This window comes from Macaca nemestrina, chromosome 14 (genome assembly GCF_043159975.1).
Source record: "Macaca nemestrina isolate mMacNem1 chromosome 14, mMacNem.hap1, whole genome shotgun sequence".
In the NCBI taxonomy this organism is placed as follows: domain Eukaryota; kingdom Metazoa; phylum Chordata; class Mammalia; order Primates; family Cercopithecidae; genus Macaca; species Macaca nemestrina.
The window spans coordinates 70,795,169-70,821,466 of record NC_092138.1 but is presented as its reverse complement, the minus strand read 5'-3'; the positions used below and the strand labels follow the sequence as shown (position 1 = coordinate 70,821,466).

At 39.8% G+C, this 26,298-nt stretch overlaps 1 protein-coding gene across 12 annotated transcripts in view; it reads right to left on the bottom strand.

Annotated features, from left to right (window-relative positions):
* LOC105480968 (inversin) overlaps window positions 1-26,298 on the bottom strand; it is a 321,354-nt gene that overhangs the window by 103,480 nt on the left and 191,576 nt on the right. For 10 of the 12 annotated variants that reach the window (XM_071078077.1, XM_071078078.1, XM_011740189.3 and 7 more), the window contains 2 exons: window positions 12,988-13,161; window positions 9,444-9,611 (listed from right to left, as the gene is read on the bottom strand). In XM_071078077.1, the coding sequence (XP_070934178.1) occupies window positions 9,444-9,611; window positions 12,988-13,161 (342 nt within the window). Of the gene's footprint in view, window positions 1-9,443; window positions 9,612-11,541; window positions 11,730-12,987; window positions 13,162-24,091; window positions 24,179-26,298 lie in introns of those variants that run through there. The other 2 variants (XM_071078079.1, XM_011740198.3) reach the window with 2 other exon arrangements.

Below are 26,298 nucleotides of genomic sequence, written 5' to 3'. Positions count from 1 at the left end.
CTGTAAATGGACAGTTCAAAACGTTAATTAATTTTTCGACTGGATCTCTGTAGCAGGCATTATGAAAATTACCAGGCAGATTTGAAAAGGAACCAAATAGAACTTTTAGAAGTGAAAAATTTAATCACTAAGATTAAAGGTTCAATGGATAGGGTAAACAACAGGTTGGACTTATTTGAAGACTTAGAAAACTGGAAGACAGATCTGATGTTATTACCCAGAATGCAGCAGAAAGAGACAAGGAGATGAGAATATAAAAGAGAAGTTAAAAGACATGGAGGATTAGATAAAATGCCGTAAAATATATATAATTGGAGACCCTAAAGGCAAGAGTAAAGAGAATGAAGGAGAGGTGATATTTAAGGATAACAGCTATACATGTTTGACAGAACTGAGATACAATAATTAGAATGTATACCAAACAGGACTTTTTAAAAAGGTCACACCTAGACACACTGTAGTAAAACTGTAGAATGCCAAACAAAGAGTAAAATGTAAAAGCAGCCTGAGAGAAAAGATACATCATGCATAAAGAAATGACATACCAATAACAGACTCCTTAAGAGCAATAATAAAAGGCAGAAAGTAGCAAAATACTATGCTGAAAGAGCTGAGAAAAATAGATTCCCAGGACTATGTATACAGGATAATCTTTTTTTTTTTTTCAAGAGGCATACATTCTTCACAATTAAAAAGAGAGAGTTGGCTGGGGGTTGTGGCTCATGCCTGTAATCCCAGCACTTTGGGAGGCTGAGGCAGGTGGATCACTTGAGGCCAAGAGTTCGAAACCATTCTGGCCAACATGGTGAAACTCTGTCTCTACTAAAAATATAAAAATTATCTGTGCAGTGTGGCGTGCGCCTGTAGTCCCAGCTATTCAGGAGGATGAGGCAGGAGAATCACTTGAATCCAGGATGCAGAGGTTGCAGTGAGCTGAGATCACACCACTGCACTCCAGCCTGTGACAGCACAAGGCTCTGTCCCAATAAAACAAAAAACTAAAAACAAACAAACAAACAAAACCAGAGACAGTTGACCACCGAAAGATCTATACTAAAGAGAGTCAAGAGGATAACTCAGCAAGATGGCTGAATAGGAACAGCTCTGGTCTGCAGCTCCCAGTGAGGCCAACGCAGAAGGCGGGTGATTTGTGCATTTCTAACTGTGGTGCCCAGTTCATCTCATTGGGACTGGTTAGACAGTGGGTGCAGCCCACAGATGGTGAGCAGAAGCAGGGTAGGGCGTTGCCTCACCTGGGAAGCGCAAAGGATCAGGGAACTCCCTCCCCTAGTCAAGGGAAGCCGTGAAGGACAGTGCCATAAAGGACTGTGCTATCCAGCCCAGATACTACACTTTTTTCATGGTGTTTGGAACCAGCAGACTAGGAGATTCCCTAGGGTGCCTACAGCACCAGGGCCCTGGGTTTCAAGCACCAAACTGGGTGGCCGTTTGGGCAGACACTGAGCTAGCTTCAGGAGTTCTTTTTCATACCCCAGTGGCGCCTGGAACCCCAGGGAGATAAAACTGTTCACTCCTCTGGAAAGGGGGCTGAAGCCAGGGAGCCAAGTGGTTTTGCTCAGCAGGTCCCACCTCCCTGGAGCCCAGAAAGCTAAGATCCACTAGCTTGAAATTCTCACTGTCAGCACAGCAGTGTGAAGTCAACCTGGGATGCCTGAGCTTGGTGGGGGGAGGGGCGTCACCATTACTGAGGCTTGAGTAGGCTGTTTTCCCCTCACAGGGTAAACAAAGCCTCCAGGAAGTTTGAACTGGGCAAAGCCCACCACAGCACGGCAAACCACTATAGCCAGACTGGCTCTCTAGATTCTTCCTCTCTGGGCAGGGCATCTCTGAAAGAAAGGCAGCAGTTCCAGTTAGGGGCTTAGAGATAAAACTCCCATCTCCCTGGGACAGAGCACCAGGGAAGGGGTGGCTGTGGGCACAGCTTCAGCAGACTTAAATGTTCCTGCCTGCCTGCTCTGAAGAAAGCAGCAGATCTCCCAACAGAGTGCTCGAGCTCTGCTAAGGGAAAGACTGCCTCCTCAAGTGGGTCCCTGACCCCTGTGCCTCCTCTCTGGGAGACACCTCCCAGCAGGGGTCAGCAGACACCTCAGAGAGGAAAGCCCTGGCTGGAATCGAGCAGGTGCCCCTCTGGGACGAAGCTTCCAGAGGAAAGAACAGGCAGCAATCTTTACTGTTCTGTAGCCTCTGCCGGTGATACCCATGCAAACAGGGTCTGGAGTGGACTTCCAGTGAACTCCAGCAGACGTCTAGAAGAGAGGAAAACTAACAAACAGAAAGCAATAACATTAACATCAACAAAAAGCATACCCACACAAAAATCCCATCCAAAGGTCATCAGCATCAAAGATCAAAGGTAGATAAATCCATGAAGATGAGGGAAAACCTGTGCAAAAATGCTGAAAATTCCAAAAACCAGAATGCCTCTTCTCCTCCAAAAGGTCACAAGTCCTTGCCAGCAAGGGAACAAAAATGGACAGAGAATGAGTTTGAGGAATTGACAGAAGCAGGCTTCAGAAGGTGGGTAATAACAAACTCCTCCAAGCTAAAGGAGCATGTTCTAACCCAATGCAAGCAAGCTAAGAACCTTGATAAAAGATTATAGGAACTGCTAACTAGAATATCCGTTTTGTATAAGAACATAAATGACCTGATGGAACTGAAAAACACAGCACGAGTACTTCGTGAAGCATACACAAGTATCAATAGCCGAATCGATCAAGTGGAGGAAAGGATATCAGAAATTGAAGATCAACTTAATGAAATAAAGCATGAAGACAAGGTTAGAGAAAAAAGAATGAAAAGGAATGAACAAAGCCTCCAAGAAATATGGGACTATGTGAAAAGACCAAACCTACGTTGGTGTACCTAAAAGTGACGAGGAGAATGGAACCAAGTTGGAAAACACAATTGAGGATATTATACAGGAGAACTTCCCCAATCTAGCAAGACAGGCCAACATCCAAATTCAGGAAACACAGAGAACACCACTAAGATACTCCTCAAGAAGAGCAACCCCAAGATACATAATCATCAGATTCACCAAGGTTCAAATGAAGAAAAAAAATGTTAAGCGCAGCCAGAGAGAAAGATCAGGTTACCTTGAAAGGGAAACCCATCAGACTAACAGCGGATCTCTCTGCAGAAACCCTACAAGCCAGAAGAGAGTGGGGGTCAATATTCAACATTCTTAAAGAAAAGAATTTTCAACTCAGAATTTCATATCCAGCCAAACTAAGTTTCATAAGTGCAGGAGAAATAAAATCCTATACAGATAAGCATATGCTGAGGGATTTTTGTCACCACCAGGCCTGCCTCACAAGAGCTCCGGAAGGAAGCACTAAATATGGGAAGGAAAACCTGGTACCAGCCACTGCAAAGAGATACCAAAATATAAAGACCAACAATATTATGAAGAAACTATCAACTAATATACAAAATAAGCAGCTAGCATCATGATGACAGGATCAAATTCATACATAACAATATTAACCATAAATGTAAATGGGCTAAATGCTCCAATTAAAAGACAAAGGCTGGCAAACTGGATAAAAAGTCAAGACCCACTGGTGTGCTGTATTCAGGAGACCCATCTCATGTGCAAAGACACACGTGTGTGCAAAGACACACATAGGCTTAAAACGAAGGGATGAAGGAAGATTTACCAAGCAAATGGAAAGAAAAAAAAAAGCAGGGGTTGCAATCCTAATCTCTGATAAAACAGACTTTCAACCAACAAAGATCAAAAAGACAAAGAAGGGAATTCCATAAAGGTAAAGGGACCAATATAACAAGAAGAGCTAACTATCCTAAATTTATATGCATCCAATATAGGAGCACCCAGATTCATAAAGTAAGTTCTTCGAGACCTACAAAAAGACTTACACTCCCACACAATAATAGTGGGACACTTTAACACTCCACTTACAATATTAGACAGATCAATGCAACAGAAAATTAATAAGGATATTCAGCACTTGAACTCCGCTATGGATCAAGTGGACCTAATAAACATCTACAGAACTCTCCACCCCAAATCAACAGAATATACATTCTTCTCAGCACCACATCACACTTTTTCTAAAATTGACCACATAATTGGAAGTAAAACCTCCTGAGCAAACGTAAAATAATGGAAATCATAACAAATAGTCTCTTAGACCACAGTGCAATCAAATTAGAACTCAGGATTAAGAAACTCACTCAAAACCACACGACTACATGGAAACTGAACAACCTGCTCCTGAATGACTACTGAGCAAATAATGAAATTAAAGCAGAAATAAATAAGTTCTTTGAAACCAATGAGAAAAAAGACACAAGGTACCAGAATCTGTGGGACACAGCTAAAGAAGTGGTTAGAGGGAAATTTACAGCACGAAATGCCCACAGGACAAAATGGGAAAGATCTAAAATTGACACCCTAACATCACAATTAAAAGAACTAGAGAAACAAGAGCAAACACATTCAAATTCTAACAAAAGACAAGAGATAACTAAGATCAGAGCAGTACTGAAGGAGATAGAAACACGAAAAACCCTTCAAAAAATCAATGAATTCAGGAGCTGGTTTTTTGAAAAGACTAACAAAATAGACCACTAATAAAGAAGAAAAGAGAGAATTAAATAGACACAATAAAAAATGGTATAGGGGATATCACCACTGACCCCACAGAAATACAAACTACCATCAGAGAATACTATAAACACTTCCATGCAAATAAACTGGAAAATCTTGAAGAAATGGATAAATTCCTGGACACATACACTCTCCCAAGACTAAACCAGGAAGAAGTTGAATCCCTGAATAGACCAATAACAGGTTCTGAAATTGAGGCAGTAATTAATAGCCTACCAACCAATAAAAGTCCAGGACCAGACAGATTCACAGCTGAATTTTACCAGAGGTACAAAGAGGAGCTGGTACCATTCCTTCTGAAACTATTCCAATCAATAGAAAAAGAGGGACTCCTCCCTAACTCATTTTATGAGGACAGCATCATCCTGAAACCAAAACCGGCAGAGACACAAGAAAAAAAGGAAATTTCAGGCCAGTATCCCTGGTGAACATCGATGCAAAAATCCTCAATAAAATACTGGTAAACCGAAACCAGCAGCATATCAAAAAGCTTATCTACCATGATCAAGTTGGCTTCATCCCTGGGATGCAAGGCTGGTTCAACATATGCAAATCAATAAATGTAATCCATCACATAAACAGAACCTATGACAAAAACCACATGATTATCTCAATAGATGCAGAAAAGGCCTTCGATAACATTCAACACCCCTTCACGCTAAAACCAATCAATAAAATAGGTATTGAAGGAACATATCTAAAAATAATAAGAGCTATTTATGACAAATCCACAGCCAATATCATAATGAATGGGCAAAAGCTGGAAGCATTCCCTTTTAAAACTGGCACATGACAAGGATACCCTCTCTCACCACTCCTATTCAATATAGTATTGGAAGTTCTGGCCAGGGCAATCAGGTAAGAGAAATAAAGGTTATTCGAATAGGAAGAGAGAAAGTCAAATTGTCTCTGTTTGTAGATGACATGATTGTGTATTTAAATAACCCCATCATCTCAGCCCAGAAACTCCTTAAGCTGATAAGCAGCTTGAGTAAAGTCTCAGGATACAAAATCAATGTGCAAAAATCACAAGCATTCCTATACACCAATAACAGACAGAGAGCAAATCATGAGTGAACTCCCATTCACAATTGCCACAAAGAGAAATAAAATATCTAGGAATACAACTTACAAGGGATGTAAAGAACTTCTTCACGTTGTAGTTCCCTGAAGGAGAACTACAAACCACCGCTCAAAGAAATAAGAGAGGACACAAACAAATGGAAAAACATTCCACGCTCATGGACAGGAAGAATCAATATTGTGAAAATGGCCATACGGCCCAAAGTAATATATAGATTCAATGCTATTTCCATCAAGCTACCATTGACTTTCTTCACAGAATTAGAAAAAAACTATTTTAAATTTTGTATGTAACCAAAAAAGAGACCGTATAGCCAAGATAATCCTAAGCAAAAAGAACAAAGGTGGAGGCATCATGCTACCTGACTTCAAACTATAATACAAGGCTACAGTAACCAAAACAGCATGGTACTTGTACCAAAACAGATATATAGACCAATGGAACAGAACAGAGGCCTCAGAAATAATGCCACACATCTACAACCATTTGATCTTTGACAAACTTGACAAAAACAAGCAATGGGGAAAGGATTCTCTATTTCATAAATGGTGTTTGGAAAACTGAAACTGGACCCCTTCCTTATATCTTATACAAAAATTAACTCAAGATGGATTAAAAACTTAAACATAAGACCTAAAACCATAAAAACACTAGAAGAAAACCTAGGCAATACCATTCAGGACATAGGCATGGGCAAAGACTTCATGACTAAAATACCAAAAGCAATGGTAACAAAAGCCAAAATTGGCAAATGGGATCTAATTCAACTAAAGAGTTTCTGCACAGCAAAAGAACTATCATCAGAGTGATAGAAGAGGCAACCTACAGAATGGGACTTACAGGTCCCTATAGACATGGGACCTACAGGGACCTACAGACAGACAGAATGGGACCTACAGGACCTATAGACAGAACAGGCAACCTACAGAATGGGAGAATATTTTTTGCAATCTATCCATCTGATAAAGGACTAACATCCAGAATGTACAAGGTACTAAAACAAATTTACAAGAGAAAAAACAACTCCATCAAAAAGTGGGCAAAGGATATGAACAGGTACTTCTCAAAAGAAGACATTTATGCAGCCAATAAACATATGAACAAAAGCTCATCATCACCGGTCATTAGAGAAATGCAAATCAAAACCACAGTGAGATACCATATCATGCCAGTTAGAATGGCAATCATTAAAAAGTCAGGAAACAACAGATGCTGGAGAGGATGTGGAGAAATAGGAATGCTTTCATACTGTTGGTGGAGTGTAAATTAGTTCAACCATTGTGGAAGACAGTGTGGTGATTCCTCAAGGATCTAGAACGAGAAATACCATTTGACCCAGGAATCCTATTACTGGGTATATACCCAAAGGATTATAAATCATTCTACTATAAAGACACATACACACATATGTCTATTGCAGTATTATTTACAATAACGAAGTCATGGAACCAACCCAAATGCCCATCAATGATAGACTGGATAAAGAAAATGTGGCACATATATACCATGGAATACTATGCAGCCATAAAAAAGAAGGAGTTCATGTTCTTTGCAGAACTCATGGATGAAGCTGGAAACCATCATTCTCAGCAAACTAACACAAGAACAGAAAACCAAACACTGCATGTTCTCACTCATAAGTGGGAGTTGAACAATGAGAACACATGGACACAGGGAGGGGAACATCACACACTGGGGCCTGTTAGGGGGTGGGGGACAAGGGGAGGGATAGCATTAGGAGAAATATCTAATGTAGATGACAGGTTGATGGGTGCAGCGAACCACCATGGTATATGTATACCTATGTAACCAACCTGAACGTTTTGTACCTGTATCCCAGAACTTACAGAATAATTTTAAAAAAGAATCTAAGAACTATATTTCAGGATGTAAAATAATAGCTTTAGAAGGAAAATTTCAGATACAAAAAAATGCAGAGCTAAGCATTGCATATACAAAATAATAATACTTTTAGCATCAGAGGTTGTAAAAAACGATTAAAAAATACTTTAAAGTATACTTTGTGTGTTAAAAACAAATATGACTAACTATTGGACTACAAAAACATGTAACTTAGAAGCTGAGACAGAGGGAGTAGAAAATCTCAAAGAATCAACTGATAAATATTCAAAATAAATAAGGAGTTTAGCGAATTAGTTAGATACATAATCAATGATCAAAAATATCAACTGCATTCCTATACACCTATAACAACCAGTTAAATATATATCCTAGATATGTTCAAAAATGTCAATGCAGCACTGTTTGTAAATAACAAAAAACTGGAAACAAAGTATCTGTCAATAACAGAATGAATATTGTGTGGCTTATTCATAAGATGGAATCCTATATAGCAGTAAAAATTAAAATATCACTTTTACATGCAGCAACATAGATAAAATCATCAATGGTCAGGCACGGTGGCTCACGCCTGTAATCCCAACACTTTGGGAGGCCGAGGCAGGTGGATCACGAGGTCAGGAGGTCGAGACCATCCTTGCCAACATGGTGAAACCCCATCTCTACTAAAAATACAGAAATGAGCCAGGCATGGTGGCACACGCCTGCAGTCCCAGCTACCTAGGATGTTGAGGCAGGAGAATTGCTTAAACCTGGGAGACAGAGGCTGCAGTGAGCCAAGATCATGCCACTGCACTCCAGCCTGGGTGACAGAGCAAGACTCCGTCTCAAAAAAAAAAAAAAAAAAATTCACCAGCATAAGGTTGAGCGAGAAAAGGGTATTGCAAAAAACAAAACAAAACAAAAACAAAAACATGCAATATAATTCCTTGTATATCAAATCAAAAACGTTAAAAACTGAGCAATATATTGTTTAAGGATACAAATAAATGTGGTAATGGAAATCAGGGGAATGATAAACACAAGACTGAAGACAGTTGTTGCCTCTGTGAAAGGAGAGAGTAGAATGAGACTGAGAGGTACTCCACTCAGAGGACCTAAAAGGTAATGGTAATATACTTTTTCTTTTTTTTTTTTTGAGACGGAGTCTTGCTCTGTCGCCCAGGCTGGAGTGCAGTGGTACGATCTCGGTTCACTGCAAGCTCCACCTCCTGGGTTCACGCCATTCTCCTGCCTCAGCCTCCCGAGTAGCTGGGACTATAGGCGCCCGCCACCACGCCCGGCTAATTTTTTGTATTTTTAGTAGAGACGGAGTTTCACCGTGTTAGCCAGGATGGTCTCGATCTCCTGACCTTGTGATCCACCCGCCTCGGCCTCCCAAAGTGCTGGGATTACAGGCGTGAGCCACCACGCCCAGCCTGGTAATATACTTTTTCTTAAACTTGATAGTGAGTACATAAGTATTTGTTGTTTCATTATTATTTATATTTTACATGTATTTTGCTGATACTTATGTCTATTCACCGTTTAATAAAAACAGTATGAAACAAAGTAAGGAAATAACTATAAATTCAGGGAAGGAGTTGCTGGGGTACAGGAATGAGCATGGCATAGGGGGAATGAATGCATTTAAAAACTGGGACATAGGAAACCTCTATGTGGTCTTAAATAGTGGTACTGAAATGTTCTACTTCTTGGGGGATGGGTCCATATGTCTGTTATATTCTTTTGCTTAATAATTTACTTGTATGTCAAATACATGCTTTTGTATATATTGAATAATTCATAATAAAAATTTTTCTTAAAAAGGCCATTCAGGTATAGCAGTACCATTCAACTCACCAGAATGCATCTCACTGTGTGAACAGCACTTGGATCTTTATGGTTGGCTGCCCAGTGAAGTGGGATCTTGCCTTCAACATCAGGAATCCCAATGTTAGAATCATGCTTGATGAGCAGTTTCACGTGCTCAGGGTTATTGTAGTAGGCACTCCAATGCAGAGCTGTTTGCTGCAAAATCGAGAGGTTCTCAGAATAACAACAGTAACAACAACTAACTTTCCCCAAGCTTTTACTATGGGACAGGCACTGTTACAAGAGTTTTATACAGTAGTTCCCATGTATCTTTGGTTTCACTTTTCATGATTTCAGGTCTCTGTGTTCAACCAAAGTCTAAAAAAATTAAATAGAACATTCCAGAAATAAACAATTTATAAGTTTTAAATTGTGTGCCATTCTAAATAACATGATGAAAGAGTGCTTCATCCCATCCCATCCTACCTGGGACACAAATCTTTCCTTGTTCAGCACATCCCCACTGTAGACATTCCCTGCCAGTTAGTCACCTAGCAGCCAACTCAGATATCCCATTCATTGTCACGATATTAGATTCACAGTGCTTGTGTTCAAGTCATCCTTCTTTTACTTAACGGCCCCAAAGCTCACAATTATTGATACTGGTGATTCAGATATGCCAAAGAGCAGCTATAAAGTGTTTCCTTTAAGTGAAAAGGTTAAAGCTCTCAATAAGAAAAATTTGTTGAGTTTGCTAAGCTCTGTGGTAAGAACAAATCTATCTGTGAAACTGTAAAGAAGGAAGAAGAAATTCATGATTTTGCTGTTGCATACCAAACTGCAAAAATTATGGCCATAGTGCCTGATAAGTGCTTAGTTAAGATGGAAAAAGTACTAAATTTGTGGGTGGAAGACATGAACAGAAATGTGTTCCTATTGACGGGAATTGGGTTTGACACTATCTGCAGTTTCAAGTATCCATTGGGGGTGCTGGAATATATTTCCTTTGAACAAGGGAGACTATTGTCTATTTAATTGCATGCAGTCATCTTACTATTCCTGGGAGACTAGTATGTTTTTAAATTTGCATGTGATTGATGAGGAAACAGCACATGGAACCTAAGTAATCTGCTCAGGGACGTAAAGGAAGTAAGTGGCTGAACTGAGATTTTAACCCTCGCAGTCTGACTCCAGAATCTGACCTCTTAGTCATGACAGTTATTTAGTTCAGCTGGTACTGATAACACAGAGAAAGAGAAAGCGGCCCAGTCATTTAGAAATAATCATCAACAAAGTAAGTGATGATCTTGATAATGCACATCTGGTTATCACCAAGGACCTTAAGAACTTGATAGGATGTTTTGAATTTTAATATCTATAAAAAATCCATGCATATGCATCTGGAACCCATTCCATATATCAGAAGATACATTTTAATTTAACTACAATTTTAGAGGATAAATTATTAGACCCAGTTATTGCTGAAAAGATACATTTTGAAAATACAGCAGTACTTGCTTTTGTCAACCTAAATAACAACGTCTCTCTAAAAGAAAATAATGTTTGGCCAGGTGCAGTGGCTCATGCCTGTAATCTCAGCACTTTGGGAGATCGAGGCGGGTGGATCACTTGAGGTCAGGAGTTCGAGACCAGCCGGGTCAACATGGTGAAACCCCTTCTCTACTAAAAATACAAAAATCAGTCGGGTGTGGTGGTGCATGCCTGTAATCCCAGCTACTCAGGAGGCTGAAGCATGAGAATCGCTTGAACTCGGGAGGTGGAGGTTTCAGTAAGCCGAGGTCATAACACTACATACCAGCCTGGGCGATAGAAAAAGAAAAAAAAGAAAGAAAATCACGTTTATTTGGTATCTGGTAGTAGGACGTTGTTAAACTGTGTACTCAAGTAAAGGAAGACAAAAGTTTTTAAAAGAAAAATGAGGAGGATTACATAATTGTTTTCAAATGATGATCCTTGGCTACAAAGATCAATCACAAAGATAATGCCAGTGCAAGGTTGGAAGGGCAGTTGCTGGGCAAATGTCTTTGAAGAAGTAATTTTTGTGTAAGGTTATGATGGCCTTTGTGCAAGGCTGTGGTTTTTGCACAGTGTGTGATTTTTTTTTTTTTTTTTTAATCAGACTTACAAGCACGAGAATCCTCTCTTTATGGCCTTCCCTGGCTCTGTCAGGTTTTGTTGTTGTTTTAAACAGAAAGAACTCCATTTTGATTTTGACAATGTTCACACTTTATTTCAGATAAAAGTTAAAAATGATCATCTTGAATTTGTTGAAGTTGCTTTAAAATCTCTTCTGCTGTTCTCATCAACATACTCCTATAAGACTGGCTTCCCTATTAGAAGAATTATTAAGAAAAAATGTAAGAACTGTTTAAATTTTTATCAGCCCTCATGAGTAGCACTGTCAGCAGTCCAATCTACAATTAGATAATTTAATGAGCAGGAACCAAGCCCACCTGTCACATTAAAAACTTTAGAAACTGACATACCTGGTATTCCTTCAAGATGTACCTATAGGCATTTAATATGAACAGTCACTATTTAACCTATTACTTTTGCTTACTAACAACTGCAGATTTTTTAAAAGCCGCAAGTATAATAGCATTTACTAACTGCCTATAACCACATCTTCAATAAACAACATGTAATTCCTTTCTTTTCCTATGTTATACTTGTTCTGATTCTATTTACTGAAATTTAATACTATGCTGAACCTAACAGTAATCCTATTATCCTTTTTCCATACATATAAAAACTGGGGCACAGAGGAGTTAAGCAATTTGCCCAAGGATACAGAACAAGTTAAGTGGTGGATTCTGGGTTGAAACCCAGGAAGTCTGATACCAAAGTGTAGGCCACTAAACCATTATGCACTTAGGATATTGCCATGGGCATTTGGCCATCATGAGTCTAACCACTTATAGTAACTGTTATGACTCCCTGTCAAATGTTGGGTTTTGGAGTTAAGGCAGGACTGGACTTTTTTTTTTTTTTGAGACAGAGTCTCACTCTGTCACCCAGGCTGGAATTCAGTGGCACTATCTGGGCTCACTGCAACCTCTGCCTCCCAGGTTCAAGTGATTCTCATTCCTCAGCTTCCTGAGTAGCTGGGATTACAAGTGCACACCACCATGCCCGGCTAATTTTTGTAGTTTTAGTAGAGACAAGGTTTCACTATGTTGGCCAGGCCAGTCTTGAACTCCTGACCTCAGGTGATCCACTTGCCTTGGCCTCCCAGAGTGCTGTGATTTCAGGCATGAGCCAATGTGCTCGGCTGACAGGACTAGATCTGAAGTCTAGTTCTGCCACTTGCATCTTGGGCAAAATTTTAATCTTCCTGAGCTTCAGTTTTTCCATCTGTAAAAAGGAGATGATACTACCTAACATACATGGTTGCTGAGAGGATTAAACGACAGAATTGAAGTGAAACACTTCCCTGAGATGTATGGAGATTTGGAATTGTTCTACCATGTATGTATGTGGTAATTTAGGCCTTCTTCCTTGAAATTTCACATCATAAAAGGAAGCATTTGCTTTCTGGTCTTATTAGTGTTCGATTTTGAGTATCCATTACCTTGTTTTTATCCTGTGTATCCACTTCTCCTGGTGCCATAAACTTCAGCAGAAGTGCCAAACACTTAGGGCTCCTGTGCCGGGTAGTCAAGTGCAAAGGAGTCATCTCTTCCAGATCCTTTTGCATCCAGTTTGCTCTGCGTGTAAGTAAGAGTTTCACGAAACGATAATTTCCCTAAATAAAAAACAAGATATGATAAGAAACAAATGTACTATGGGGTCAAATTTTTTTTTTTTGATTTTAAAATGTTTTAAGTATGTTAATTAATCTCCTAGAGTAATAACATTCAGAGAAATTGATAAAGAAAAATGCTTGTAATTCCACTATACTCAGATATCAATTGTTTTATTTTTTTCATGTTTCCTTCCAAGAACTTTCTTCATGAATATAATTCACATAGTGGCTGGTCAATATTTTATTGCAAATAAAAGCAACATGTTTTATTTAACCAGTCTATTATTGTTAACATCTAGAATATTTTAATATTTTATTTTGTAGAAAATGCTTCAATGTACATCTTTTTTCATATTTTTTTTCTTAATTTTTTCACAAGAATAAATTATCAGGAACCAAATTGTTGGGTCAAAGACATTTGCACATTTTACAGTGTTTGGTGTATTTTCCAAATTGCTATCTAACAGCAGCAATGTGTAGGTGTATTAGTTTCAGCACATTTTGACCAACATACTACCTATTATTTATACTCAAAGTATAATAATGTGAAATAAGCAGAGATGTTAAATCCTAATTTACAGGTGAGGAAACTGAGATTCAAAGAAGTTAAATGTTTTGTTCAGGGCCCTCTGGTTAATAAGGGAAGGATGATTAGTTTTCTTAAAGAGAGCTATTTATGGGTACAACTAAGGTAGAAGCAGCTTATTCAAAGTTTGGATACCAGACTCATATGGTCACCTAAATGCCAACTCAGAAGTCATGGCAGGCCCATCCACTTGCAGGCAGTACTCTCTACGTCAGTTAAATCCTCCAATCTGGTAGAATCAACCCACCTCAGGAAAGAAGCAGGCCAGGCGCGGTGGCTCATGCCTGTAATCCCAGCACTTTGGGAGGCTGAGGTGAGTGGATCACGAGGTCAGGAGTTCAAGACTAGCCTGGCCAACATGGTGAAACCCTGTCTCTACTAAAAATATAAAAATTAGCCAGGCGTGGTGGCAGGCCCCTGTAATCCTAGCTACTCGGGAGGCTGAGGCAGAGAATTGCTTGAACCCAGGAGGCGGAGGTTGCAGTGAGCTGAGATCGCACCACTGTACTCCAGCCTGGGTGACAGAGCGGGACTCCATCTCAAAAAAAAAAAAGAAAGAAAGAAAGAAAGAAGCTTAGCTACAAGGGCCACAGCAAGAGTGTTAATGAGCCAGGCCAACCATTACATAGTAAGTTTGTGTAACATGGGAACTTTGAACAAAATAAGACTCTAAAAATTGTTCTTCTGGGCTCTTTTCTCAGGTCTAGTTCCTCATTTTTACTTCCAGTTGGAGGTTTCTATGTGCTTGGTACCTCAGATATTTCAAGGGCAGTGGGACCAAATAGTATTGCTTGATCAAGTTCTCGGCCTACTTCGTGCCTATTTATCTCTCCCTATTCAGAGGATAATGGCAGGCAGGATTATTTGTCCATTTGTCATCCTTAACCTTGTTAGAAGTGGGCCCTTTTAGCATGATAATGCATTGATGTTCTCCTATGAGGGACTATCAATATCAGTAAGGAAGACTTTTTTTTTTTTTGAGACGGAGTCTCGCTCTTTCGCCCAGGCTGGAGTGCAGGGGCGTGATCTCTGTTCACTGCAAGCTCCGCCTCCCAGATTCACGCCATTCTCCTGCCTCAGCCTCCCGAGTAGCTGGGACTACAGGTGCCCGCTACCATGCCCGGCTAATTTTTTGTATTTTTTAGTAGAGGCGGGGTTTCACTGTGTTAGCCAGGATGGTCTCGATCTCCTGACCTCATGATCCGCCCACCTCAGCCTCCCAAAGTGCTGGGATTACAGGCGTGAGCCACCGCGCCCGGCCTGGAAGACATTTTTTAATCAAGCAGACCACCCACTGTGAAGAATGTGCAGCTCTACAGCAAGCTTGTCCAAACAGTGGCACCCGCGTTGCATGCGGCCCAGAATGGCTTTGAATGTGGCCCAAAAAAATTCGTAAAGTTTCTTAAAACATTATGAGATTTTTTGAGTTTTTTTTTTTTTTTTCTCATCAGTTATTGTTAGTGCTAGTGTATTTTATGTGTAGTCAAAGACAATTCTTCTTCCAATGTGGCCCAGGGAAGCCAAAAGATTGGACATCCCTGCCGTAAGGCAAGATTACTAGAGTGACAGTGAGGTGCACAAGGACTACTGAGAACTAACTGCTTGCCCACAGGGGCAGAGATGGGACTGACTCAGTCCACCACAGGGGCAGAGATAAGAGAAGATAAGAAAGACTATGGCTAGGAAAGAGGATCTGTAGACTGTCTATATTAGATGGGAAGACTTAGAATAGGTGGAAAAGCCAACGGACTCTAATGGATATTTCCTCTCAGAGAGGCTTCCCTTGACGACCCTAAATAGAACTTACTTTGTTATTCTTTATTCTAGTACCTATTCATTTCCTTCACAGTACTTTTCTCAGTTTGTAACTACATATATATTTGTTCGTTTCTCTTCTGTGTGAGCTCCCTCACAAACTGTAAGCTCCATGAAGGCAGAGACCATGTTTTATCGATCCCTGTGCCCAGCATAGTTCCTGGCACAGAATAGGTCCCTAATAAATATTACTTGAAGAAATGAGTAAATAAGAAGAAATGAAATATCCTCTAGAGGTTTTTGTTTTCATTTAAAAATTCTTATTTACAAGCCTGGTCATGGTGGCTAATGCCTGTAATTCCAGCACTTTGGGTGGCCGAGACGAGCAGATCACGGGAGTTTCAGACCAGCCTGGCCAATATGGTGAAATCCTGTCTCTACTAAAAATACAAAAAAAAATTAGCTGTGTGTGGTGGTGCAAGCCTGTGGTCCCAGCTACTCGAGAGGGTGAGGCATGAGAATCTTGAACCCAGGAAATGGAGGTTCCAGTGAGCTGAGATTGCACCACTGCACTCCAGCCTGGGTGACAGAGTGACACTCTGTTTCAAAAAAAGAATTAAAAATAAATAAATAAATAATAAAAATTCTTATTTACAGTTGCTATATTAGATCATAACAGTTAAGAATCTTAATTCTCAAATACCTGGTATTTGGTTATTCTTACTTTTTAATGTTTCATTTTTCTGAGCTTCATTAATAGTGTACATTATTTATCTGGACTTCTCATTTGATTTGATGTCAGTTCTTGAGAAGGAAGACGCTAAAATTTCCTCAAGAGGGCACCCTGCTCTAAATTTCTTGCCATCTTTTCTTTGAAAAAAAAGTGTCCAGGAAAAACAAATCCGTGTGACACTTCATACCGAAAAATAAAGTTTGACCTTTCTGAACATAACATTTCAAATATTACAGAATAATTCATCACGACCTTTTAAAGATACTCAATCAGACAGTCATTTTGATTGTGAAATTACAGGAAAAGGGAAGGAGAAGAAGGAAACTAGTATATGTTGGTGGGGGTAACGACTGAGTTACAGACACAGTACTTGGCGTATTTACACTTTACATTATTCTGAGGACTCTACCCTCACAAGACACAGTGCAACCCAGTAATGATATTTACTCATTCATTCATTCATTCATTCATTCATTCAACAAACATTCATTGAGCCTTGTTATGAAGCAGATAACAGTACAATGTTTGTACTTCATTTTACTTACTACAAAGCTCTTTAACATAATTTCATCTTTGTTTCTCACAGAAGTATCATCGAAAATTTTCACAGATCAAATAAACTATCCTCCTATGCCTCTATTTTCTTATATATAAAACAGGGGCAATAATGGTACCTGAAATTATTATGCATATGAAATGAGATAAATGATATTTGTAAAAGTTCTTAGAACAGTGCACAAAGCAAATGCTCAGATGTTTGCTATTATTATAAATAGTTTTCCAGTGTGGAGTGTTCAACAAAACATAGATGGTCAGATAGAACCAAGAATGGCCCATGATAAAGGGCATGCAGATAGAAAGATCTGATTGTAATATACACAGTTCAGCTGGTGATTAAGAACCAAGATTATGAAAAGGTAAAAGTAAAAATAGTTAGAAGGTTATAAATAGAGTAGTTCCCCTTTATCTGCTGGGAATACATTCCAAGATCCCCAGTGAATATATGAAACTGCAGATAGCACCAAACCCTCTATATACACTATTTTTTTCCTATACACACATATCTATGGTAAAGTTTAATTTATAAATTAGGCACAGTAAAAGATTAACAATAACTAATAATAAAATAGAACAATTATAATAATATACTGTAAGAAAAGTTATGTGAATGTGGTCTCTTTTTCTCAAAATACCGTAGTATTTTTAGACCATGGTTGACCACAGTAAATGAAATCACAGAAAGCAAAACCATGGATAATGGGGAATCACAGTAGTGGTTTTTCTGATTTTTTTTACACTGAGAAAGATGTCTATATTCCGCTTACAGATAATGATGATACAGGACCAACAAAGGCATAGCCAATAGGAATTTAGCAGGTACCCTGGGGAGGAGTCAGCTATATGATAAGGCCAGCATCTCCTATTTCAAATGACAGAGACCCATCAGATATTATCTATGAAGACTGGACTAGAAACAATATAATTTACCTGGACCAAGGCCAACCTGTTTGTTCTCCTAAACAAGCAACTGGTTGGACACAGTGGCTCACACCTGTAATCCTAGCACTTTGGGAGGCCGGGGTGGGAAGATCACTTCTGCCCAGGAGGTCAAAGCTGCAGTGAGCCATAATTATGCCACTGCGCCCCGGCCTGGGTATCAGAGAAGACCTTGTCTCAAAAAAAGAAAAAAAAAAAAAAGCCAATTGTATGCAAATTCAGTCTTTGGGAATGAGCAGAAGGGACAGAGAACTTTAAGTGCTAAAATCAGGAGAATATTTCTAGTATCAATGGAACAGAGGAAGATACTAGTTTAAGGCAGCACGCTAATTTGACAACCCTCTGAAGGTTGTGTGACCCTTCAGACCCATGTTATAGGCTACATTGCTTCCTGTAAAACCTTCTCATTATAGAAAGTCTAAATACTTCCTCAATATTTCTTGAACTGAGGAGTTCTCATGTTTTTGAGAATATTCTTATAATGCGAATACTTTCTGGAGGATTTGGAAGTTAATCTATTTTTTTGGGTGGAGGGGACAGAGTCTCGCTCTGTCGCCTAGCTGGAGTGCAGTAGCACAATCTCAGCTCACTGCAACCTATGCCTCCAGGGTTGAAGCAATTCTCCTGCCTCAGCTTCCTGAATAGCTGAGATTATAGGTGCCTGCCACCATGCCTGGTAAATCAGGGTTTCGTCATGTTGGCCAGGCTGGTCTCAAACTCCTGACCTCAGGTGATCTGCCTGCCTTGGCCTCCCAAAGTGCTGGGATTACAGGTGTGAGCCACTGAGCCTGGCCTGGAAGTTAATCATTTAATATAACCTGTTAGAGCTATACAGAAACTGATCCTGTTGGGAGGACTGTTTGCTTTAGGGTCTGCTTTTATAATTTTGGAGTGGAAATAGTATAGGGTGAAGGAGATCATAGATCAAAAGAGTACATATGCTTAAGAAAATTCTGATGGTAGGTAAGCAGAAGTAAGGGAGCTGAAGTTACAGGACGGTCTTGATTTAGTCATTTAAAAGGATGTTACGCTGCTATGATCAGGTCCATCATGCTTCTGAAATGTGAAAACATTTCCTAATATCTCTGAAACAGTGAATAATTTTTTTTTTCATTAGGTGGTCATAATTTTCATCTAAATCTTCCTGTAATTAACACCAAGAGCTTCTTTTGTCGGTCACATAAAGATTATGACACTTTCCAAATGACATTCTCCAAATGTATGAAAAGGGTGAAAGAGAATGAAAAGTTCTCTGACCCAGAGAATAGCACTTGAAATGAATCTGGGAAACAAATTAGCCCAAAATGTGAATTTTAACTTTATATTTGTGTCTGTCCAGTTCTCTTAAGATGAACTCCTTTTTTTTTTTTTTTAAAAAAAAAGCATATAGTTATTTAATGGTAATAACAACGATATGGAGATTTTGAGCAAAATATTTTGGTATTTTGCTTTAGATTTTTCATTTTTATGTAATAAAACCTAACAGATAAAGTTAATACTTCTTTTGTGTCCCCAATTCCATTATCTTCTCTCCCTCTTTGGAGACTACTATCCTGAATTGGGTGTTTATCATTCCAATGAATGTTTTTCCACTTCTATTTAATACAAACATATATATATCCATAAATGACATAGTATTGTTTTACATATTTTCAATCTTTGTATAAATGGTATTGCAAGAATTGTGTCATTTTTTACTCAAGGCAGTATTTTTCAGATTTATTCATGTTGCCTGGGTTCATACATTTTCACTGGAATAAGTATGTTATCATATGAAAATAATATATTTATTCTTTTATAGAGGAATATTTAGCATGTTTCTTATTTTTCACAATTATAAACAATATTGTAATGAATATCTTCATACATATCTCCTGGTAAGTACATAAGAATTTCTGAAACTTCTGGGTTGAGATTGCTCTCTAAAATAGCTACTCCAAGTTAACATTTGTAACAATAATGTATGAGTTCCTGTTTCTCCACATCCTTAGCATACTTTGTTTTGTCAAACTTGCAAATTTTTGCCAATCTGATGGTTATAGTTTTTTGTTTTGTTTTTTAATAGAAGGGGTCTTGCTATAGCTTGCCCAGGCTGGACTCAACTCTTGGGCTCAAGCGATCCTACCACCTCAGCCTCTCAAGTAGCTGGGGCTACAGGTGTGCACCACTCTGTGCCTGGCTTACAGTTGGGTTTTGATGTGCATTTCCCGAATTGAGGTGGAACGTTTTTACATGTTTGTTGGATATTTGTTTCTTTTGTAAATAGCCTTCTTGTGTTGTAACTCATTTCTGAACTTGGCTATTTGTTTTTTTGTTTGTTTGTTTGTTTTTGTTTTGTTTTTTTTTGAGACGGAGTCTCGCTCTGTCGCCCGGACTGGAGTGCGGTGGCCGGATCTCAGCTCACTGCAAGCTCCGCCTCCCGGGTTTACACCATTCTCCTGCCTCAGCCTCCCGAGTAGCTGGGACTACAGGCACCTGCCACCTTGCCCGCCTAGTTTTTTGTATTTTTTTAGTAGAGACGGGGTTTCACCGTGTTAGCCAGGACGGTCTCGATCTCCTGACCTTGTGATCCGCCCGTCTCGGCCTCCCAAAGTGCTGGGATTACAGGCTTGAGCCACCGCGCCCAGCCGGCTATTTGTTTTTTTCTTACTGATCTACAGGAGTTCTTTATGTATTCTGGATACTAATTCTTGGTTGGTTTTGCAAATATTTTCTCTGTGTGGCTTATCTTTTTGCTTTCTTTATGCTCTCCTACTAGCAATGAATTCATAATCTGAATAATATTGTTTGCTTTGTGAGCATTAGATTTCTTCAAATATTTTGAAATTTTGTCTGCAGGTTCATTTTTGCTTTTCATTTGTTTGCTTTGTTTTCCTTTTTTCTCCTTGTTGACACATACAGCATCTTCCACCCAGCTCCTAGTCCATTATAACAATCTGGTCTTACACAGATCTCCTGGAGCCCTATCTCCAGTGATATGAGGGATGTCACAATTACTATCAGTGAGCTAGTGAGTAGCTTCCTGACCTGAGGCTTGGATGGTGTCTTGTTTCTGCCATTTCTCTAGACAAACAGCCTCTTCTAAGGTTGTAGCCTCATAGTGAGGCAAAGAATATTCCAAAATTCTAAGAATTTTCTTGCCCTTTGCACAAAAATCACCACCTTTTAATCAGTGAAAAGGAAGGAGGCATCTTCCTGAACCCTATTCCGAAATCATATTCTACAGGACTGCTGTTTATTCCCAGTAAGTGCTTTTATTATTAACTTCTAGACAATTGGCAGCTGATCCTCAAAATATTCTGGATCCCACCTCTACATTTTTTCCCAAAATGGCTACCATATTTTCTATATCTCCCTAGGGCCTTTGCTATTTGCTTCCTCTTCAGCTGAGATAATTACTTTAGCAGATTTCAATGCCCAAGACTTGACTAAAACTGTCTACAGTGACCTCTCTCCCCACTGGAGTACTGAAGAGGCCAGATGTTTTCCCAAAACCAAAACTTTGAGACCTACATGTTTTCCAATTAATTTCTTTGCATTCTTGTTCTCTCTGTGTCCCCAGTGCTTATATTTTCTGGCACTGTACTTGGAGAGAAAAACAAATGCTCACTATGTATACAAATGTTCACCATATTTTTTTGTTCATTTACAAATTGGTATATAATTTTGGCCTAGAAAAATAACTATATTTATAATAGCACACACAAATTTAAAGTAGGTACTCTGTCATAGTTCATTTTAAATCCTAACTATATTATATACCCAAAATACATTACTTAAAATTGAAATGGAAAAATAGAAACATGATTTGTTATTAATTCTAATGATAGCTATATAATTATGTATTTATAAACTCTTAAGGCATTTACTGTATTAATTTTTAAAAAGAATTACTATCCCTAGGAAATATATAGGTCACAAATATCAGTAATTTCATTATATCAAACTTTTCTGTAGTGGTTGCAGACACAAATGAGTTTTGGAAATACCACAATAGTGCTGGGAGAGGCAATCTGCCCTGAGCCATGAGTGTCCCTGAACGTACTAATTGGGTATGCCAATAATGCAAAAGCTTGACTCCTCTTTACTGGGACCATTTTTCAGAGTGGGGTTTGCAGTGAGCAATCTTGAGTGATGAGGTAATGTCACCCACTGGGGCAAAGAAGCAGCAGGCTTGCTTACTACTCTATTTACTAACAGCTGGAGATTCCCAAAATTTAGCAGTCTTTAGATGTCATGCAAACCCACTGTGTGCTGGGCCCATCCGAGTCCTCTATATTGCCCCCATAATCCTTGGAGGGGAGGGAAACTGATGCAAACAGATACGTACTCCTAGCTATGCCATTAGTAATAATACATTTTGTCTCTGATGGGAGTCTTGTGTCTTCTGCCAGCATCTGCAGCTAACTTATTACCTTGTAAATAGGGTTAATTAAATGCCAGAACTGACAAGACAGTAAAAGAAGATAGGATGCTGACAGGGACATAGTTTTCCTTTCTTTTTTCTTTTCTTTTTTCTTTTTCTTTTTTTTTTTTTTTTTGAGACAGAGTCTCATTCTGTTGCCCAGGCTGGAATGCAGTGGCACGATCTCGGCTCACTGCAACCTCTGCCTCCCGGGTTCAAGCAATTCTTGTGCCTCAGCCTCCTAAGTAGCTGTGATTATAGGTGTGTGCCCTCACGCCTGGCTAATTTTTGTATTTTTAGTAGAGATGGGGTTTCACCATGTTGGCCAGGCTGTCACGAACTCCTGACCTCAAGTGATCTGCTCACCTCGGCATCTCAAAGTGCTGGGATTACAGGCGTGAGCCACTGCGCCTGGCTGGAGAGACACAGTTTTCTTGAGGAGTAAGGACAAGAACCCTAGAGGCCCATTCTCAGGTATACTCAGGTTCAATGATGAGAAGACCCCCTGAGACCATGCCCAGGTGGTGGGCAAGGTTAAGGGGCAAGTGACCCCAATATTCTCTCTGTTAATGAGTCTGAATGGTGAGAGGTGGGATTAAAGCAAGCCACCCAAATACTGCCTTTGTCTTTGCTCACCTTCCTCTGGGCAGGCAAAAGAAGGAATAGTACATGACCATGGGGGCAGCAAGCTGAAAGACCATGTGGTTGTGGCTGCTGGGTCAAGAAATCTCCAAAACAGAAACAAATGGAGAGAACAATGAAGATCTTGCTATTTGACATGGAACTTTAGGTGGGCTGAAAATATTAGAAGTTCATTTGGTTGAGACATGAGTGAGCAGCTGCTCAAAAGTGAATGTGAATGCAAAACCTTGCCTAATAGGACAAAGTCAACTGTCCTATGTATCTGATTCCCGCTGCAGCCTGACTTATTTGGCAGTGAGGACAAAGCACTGGGTATAGAGGTGGCCACTGTCTGAAGCAAAGCTGCTGGCTGCTTAATGGTCCCTTAAATGCCTCGGCCTGGTTTACTGATGCTTTGGCTAAGTTAAAACCTGACGGTGTCCAGTAGGGGGCAGTAGCTGTCCAACCTCAATGACAGCTCCAGGAGACTGAGTGGTAATGACCAGTTAGCCCAGTGGGCTAAAATGAAAAGCCATCACCCTTACCTTAGGCAATACTCCCAAAGACTAGCCATATTTTTACTGATTCTTGGTCTGCTAACAGTACTGTAGTCACCTAGTCTGCCACTTGGAAGACTACAGTTGGTAAATTAAAGATATTCCTGTTTGGGGCCACAAACTAGAAACAAATTGTGGCCAATCAGATACTTTAGGTCACTCACGTAGATACCCACAGTAACAGTAAGGGCCTGCTTTCTGATAAGACCAACTGGAATCAAGTCGCTGAACAAGTCTGCATTGCCTGGTCACTGGAATTTGCCACTAGGATCCATCATCGCACTAGAAAAGGCAATGAATCCACCACAATAGACTGGATACAAGTAAAAGGTATGTTTTTCATGCAGAAGATACCACTGCATACCAGACTTATGTATCTTGCTAAGCTGGCCTAGTTTTCTTGTGGTGAAGGAGTCCACATTACATGGAGGATTGCCCTTGCCCCTTCCCAGCAGGGACCTCTGTCACCTCCTCTTGGGCTCACCTCATGCCTTTCCACCATAGACATTTTTCAGGTTATGGTGTTGCTGCTGCACCACATGGAGTCACTGCTCCAGTCTGATTAGCCTATTCAAGCCATAGCACTGAGGACCATGTTTCGGGGTTCCTAGATCTTCTATAGTCTGACCATGATATGCCTAACAATGAGCCAATAGTTACGTATTTAACGGACATTCCATGCTCCCTACTATCCTCAGGTATTTGGAATTGTTGAGCACTTGGAATGGTCTTCTTGAAAATCAACTCAAAAAGATTTCTGGTTCCACCTCTCTTACCTCCTCCTGGTCCAACACTCTTGTATGAAGCAGTTTGCTTACTAACTGTGGCCACCTTCAGAAAGGGTTCATTTCATCCTTGTAGCCTCCTGGGAAATAATCAGGACAAAAGGAGTGGGGGATTATATACATCTATTTTGAAAATCTGGGATTCTACCTGGCCCAACCCTGGTTATCATGCTTCTTTCATTTTCCCAAAAGCAATCTTAGGCTGGTTTGTTTCATATATCCCTTGGGTGGCAGCCAGCCAAAAGGGGGCTTAGAGATTCAAGCCTAATTCTGGTTTACCCACCTGGATTCATTTTGTTCAACTGATATGGTCCCAGATCATACATATCCATAATGATCATCTGATTGAGTGCCCTGCTCACTGAGTCCTTCTATAGTGGTCCACATAGGCCAAAATGGAAGACATAATAGGTTTCTACATTTGTCCCATATGCACTCTTACCCTTCTACAAGGTATGGGCGCAAGTAAGGGCAGTTGGAGAAAAGGCGAAGTTATATCTAAGGGACCGGGACACATTAACTCTGTGGCCAAAGAAGGAAAGCAACAACTTCATTCCCTAGGAAGGGAACATGTGAGACCTCAGAGGTACAGGGATGGGGAGGACAATTAATACTTTCTTTGTCCTCTGGATCCACAAGTGCATCCTGGCAAAACAAAGATATAGTTAGCTACCTGAATCAAACAGCAGCTGAGGCCAGCCATCTGACCTGCTTCTATGTCATCTCTGACCATGTGCTTGCTATGAAACAGAAAAATTCACATGGGCATTGGTGGTTCTTAATTCTTTTGTTGTGCTTGATACCATCAATGACAGCTCCTGAATGTGGACCCTCTTGTATACATGGAAGTAGAGGGACTGGCACAACCTTATTTTAACCTGATGTATACAAATCCATACGCTTCTTCTGACATGCAAGAAGCTTTGGATTATGCCATGCATGGCAACTGAAGCAACAACTATTGGTGATATTGCCCATGTGGCTTAGACAAATGAATGTAATGGTGATCCGAGTTTAATGTCAAATCCTGAAATAAAGTGAATTGTGCCTCTTCAGGCTGTATGTTTGTATGTAGGAAAGAGTAGGCCATGGTATATTCCACCTTTGAGTTTGGGGGTTGCTTTTTGGCCTCTGTAATATAGCACCTCCTGTAACTATCTGCAGTGAGGCCAAAGATTAGCATGTCAGTCTAAATTCCCTTGTATGGGTCACAATAAATAATAGACCAGCCTTAGATTACACCCTAGTTGTATAAAGTAAGATCTACTTTCTCCTCTGGGGCTTATTCACAGTTGATTTAGTCCAAGATACTGAGAGACATAGTTGAAGCCAGTATTACAGTATGTTTTTATCCTGCTACTTGGAGTCTTGTTAAGTGCTGTATGAGACAAATTAAAGTGATGGTCCTTGTCTCTCTTGGTAAGATTAATAAGAGTAGCTGATGTAGTGGCATACTCATGTCAAGACAATGCTGGGCTGAGGGGTGAATTGTTGGAAGAGTCAATCTACCATGGGCCTGAAGCATTCCTAAATGTTCTTACTGGGTATGCCAAGAATGCAAAGTCTTGGCCACTCTTTACTTAGGTAATTTTTCAGGGTTGTGTATGCAACAAGCAACTGGAGAGAGGAGATAATGTCTTCCTCTGGGTTTACTAAGTGCTTACTATAAAAGTGGCAGATTCCTGAAGCTTGGTGTTCCTCATTTGTGAATAAAACCCACTGTGTGCAGCCTCTGCAACTTCCACATGTTCTCTGGGGGCAAGGGAAGCATAGAGGTGGTGCTCATTCTTTTTGCTGTGTTGTGAGTAATAAACAACTTTGTCTCTGACCCCAGAGTCTCATATCTATTGTCAGCATCCATGAAACAGTAACAGACTAACTTCTTAGCTTATATTTAGGGTAAAATCACACCTCAAACTCTGCAAATAATTCAATATCATTGTAATATGAAATGCATTGTAAGGGCCAGGTATGGTGGCTCATGCCTGTAAACCAGCACTCTGGGAGGCCAAGGTGGGCAGATTGCTTGAGCCCAGGAGTTAGAAACCAGCCTGAGCCACAGAGTGAGACCCTTTCTCTAATTCAAAAAAAGAAAAAAGAAAAGAAATGCACTGTAAGAAGAAGTAAAAAGTAAGATTGGAGAGGTGAGCAGGGGTTATAAAATGGATAGTCTAATATGTTATGATAAGGAGCCTAAA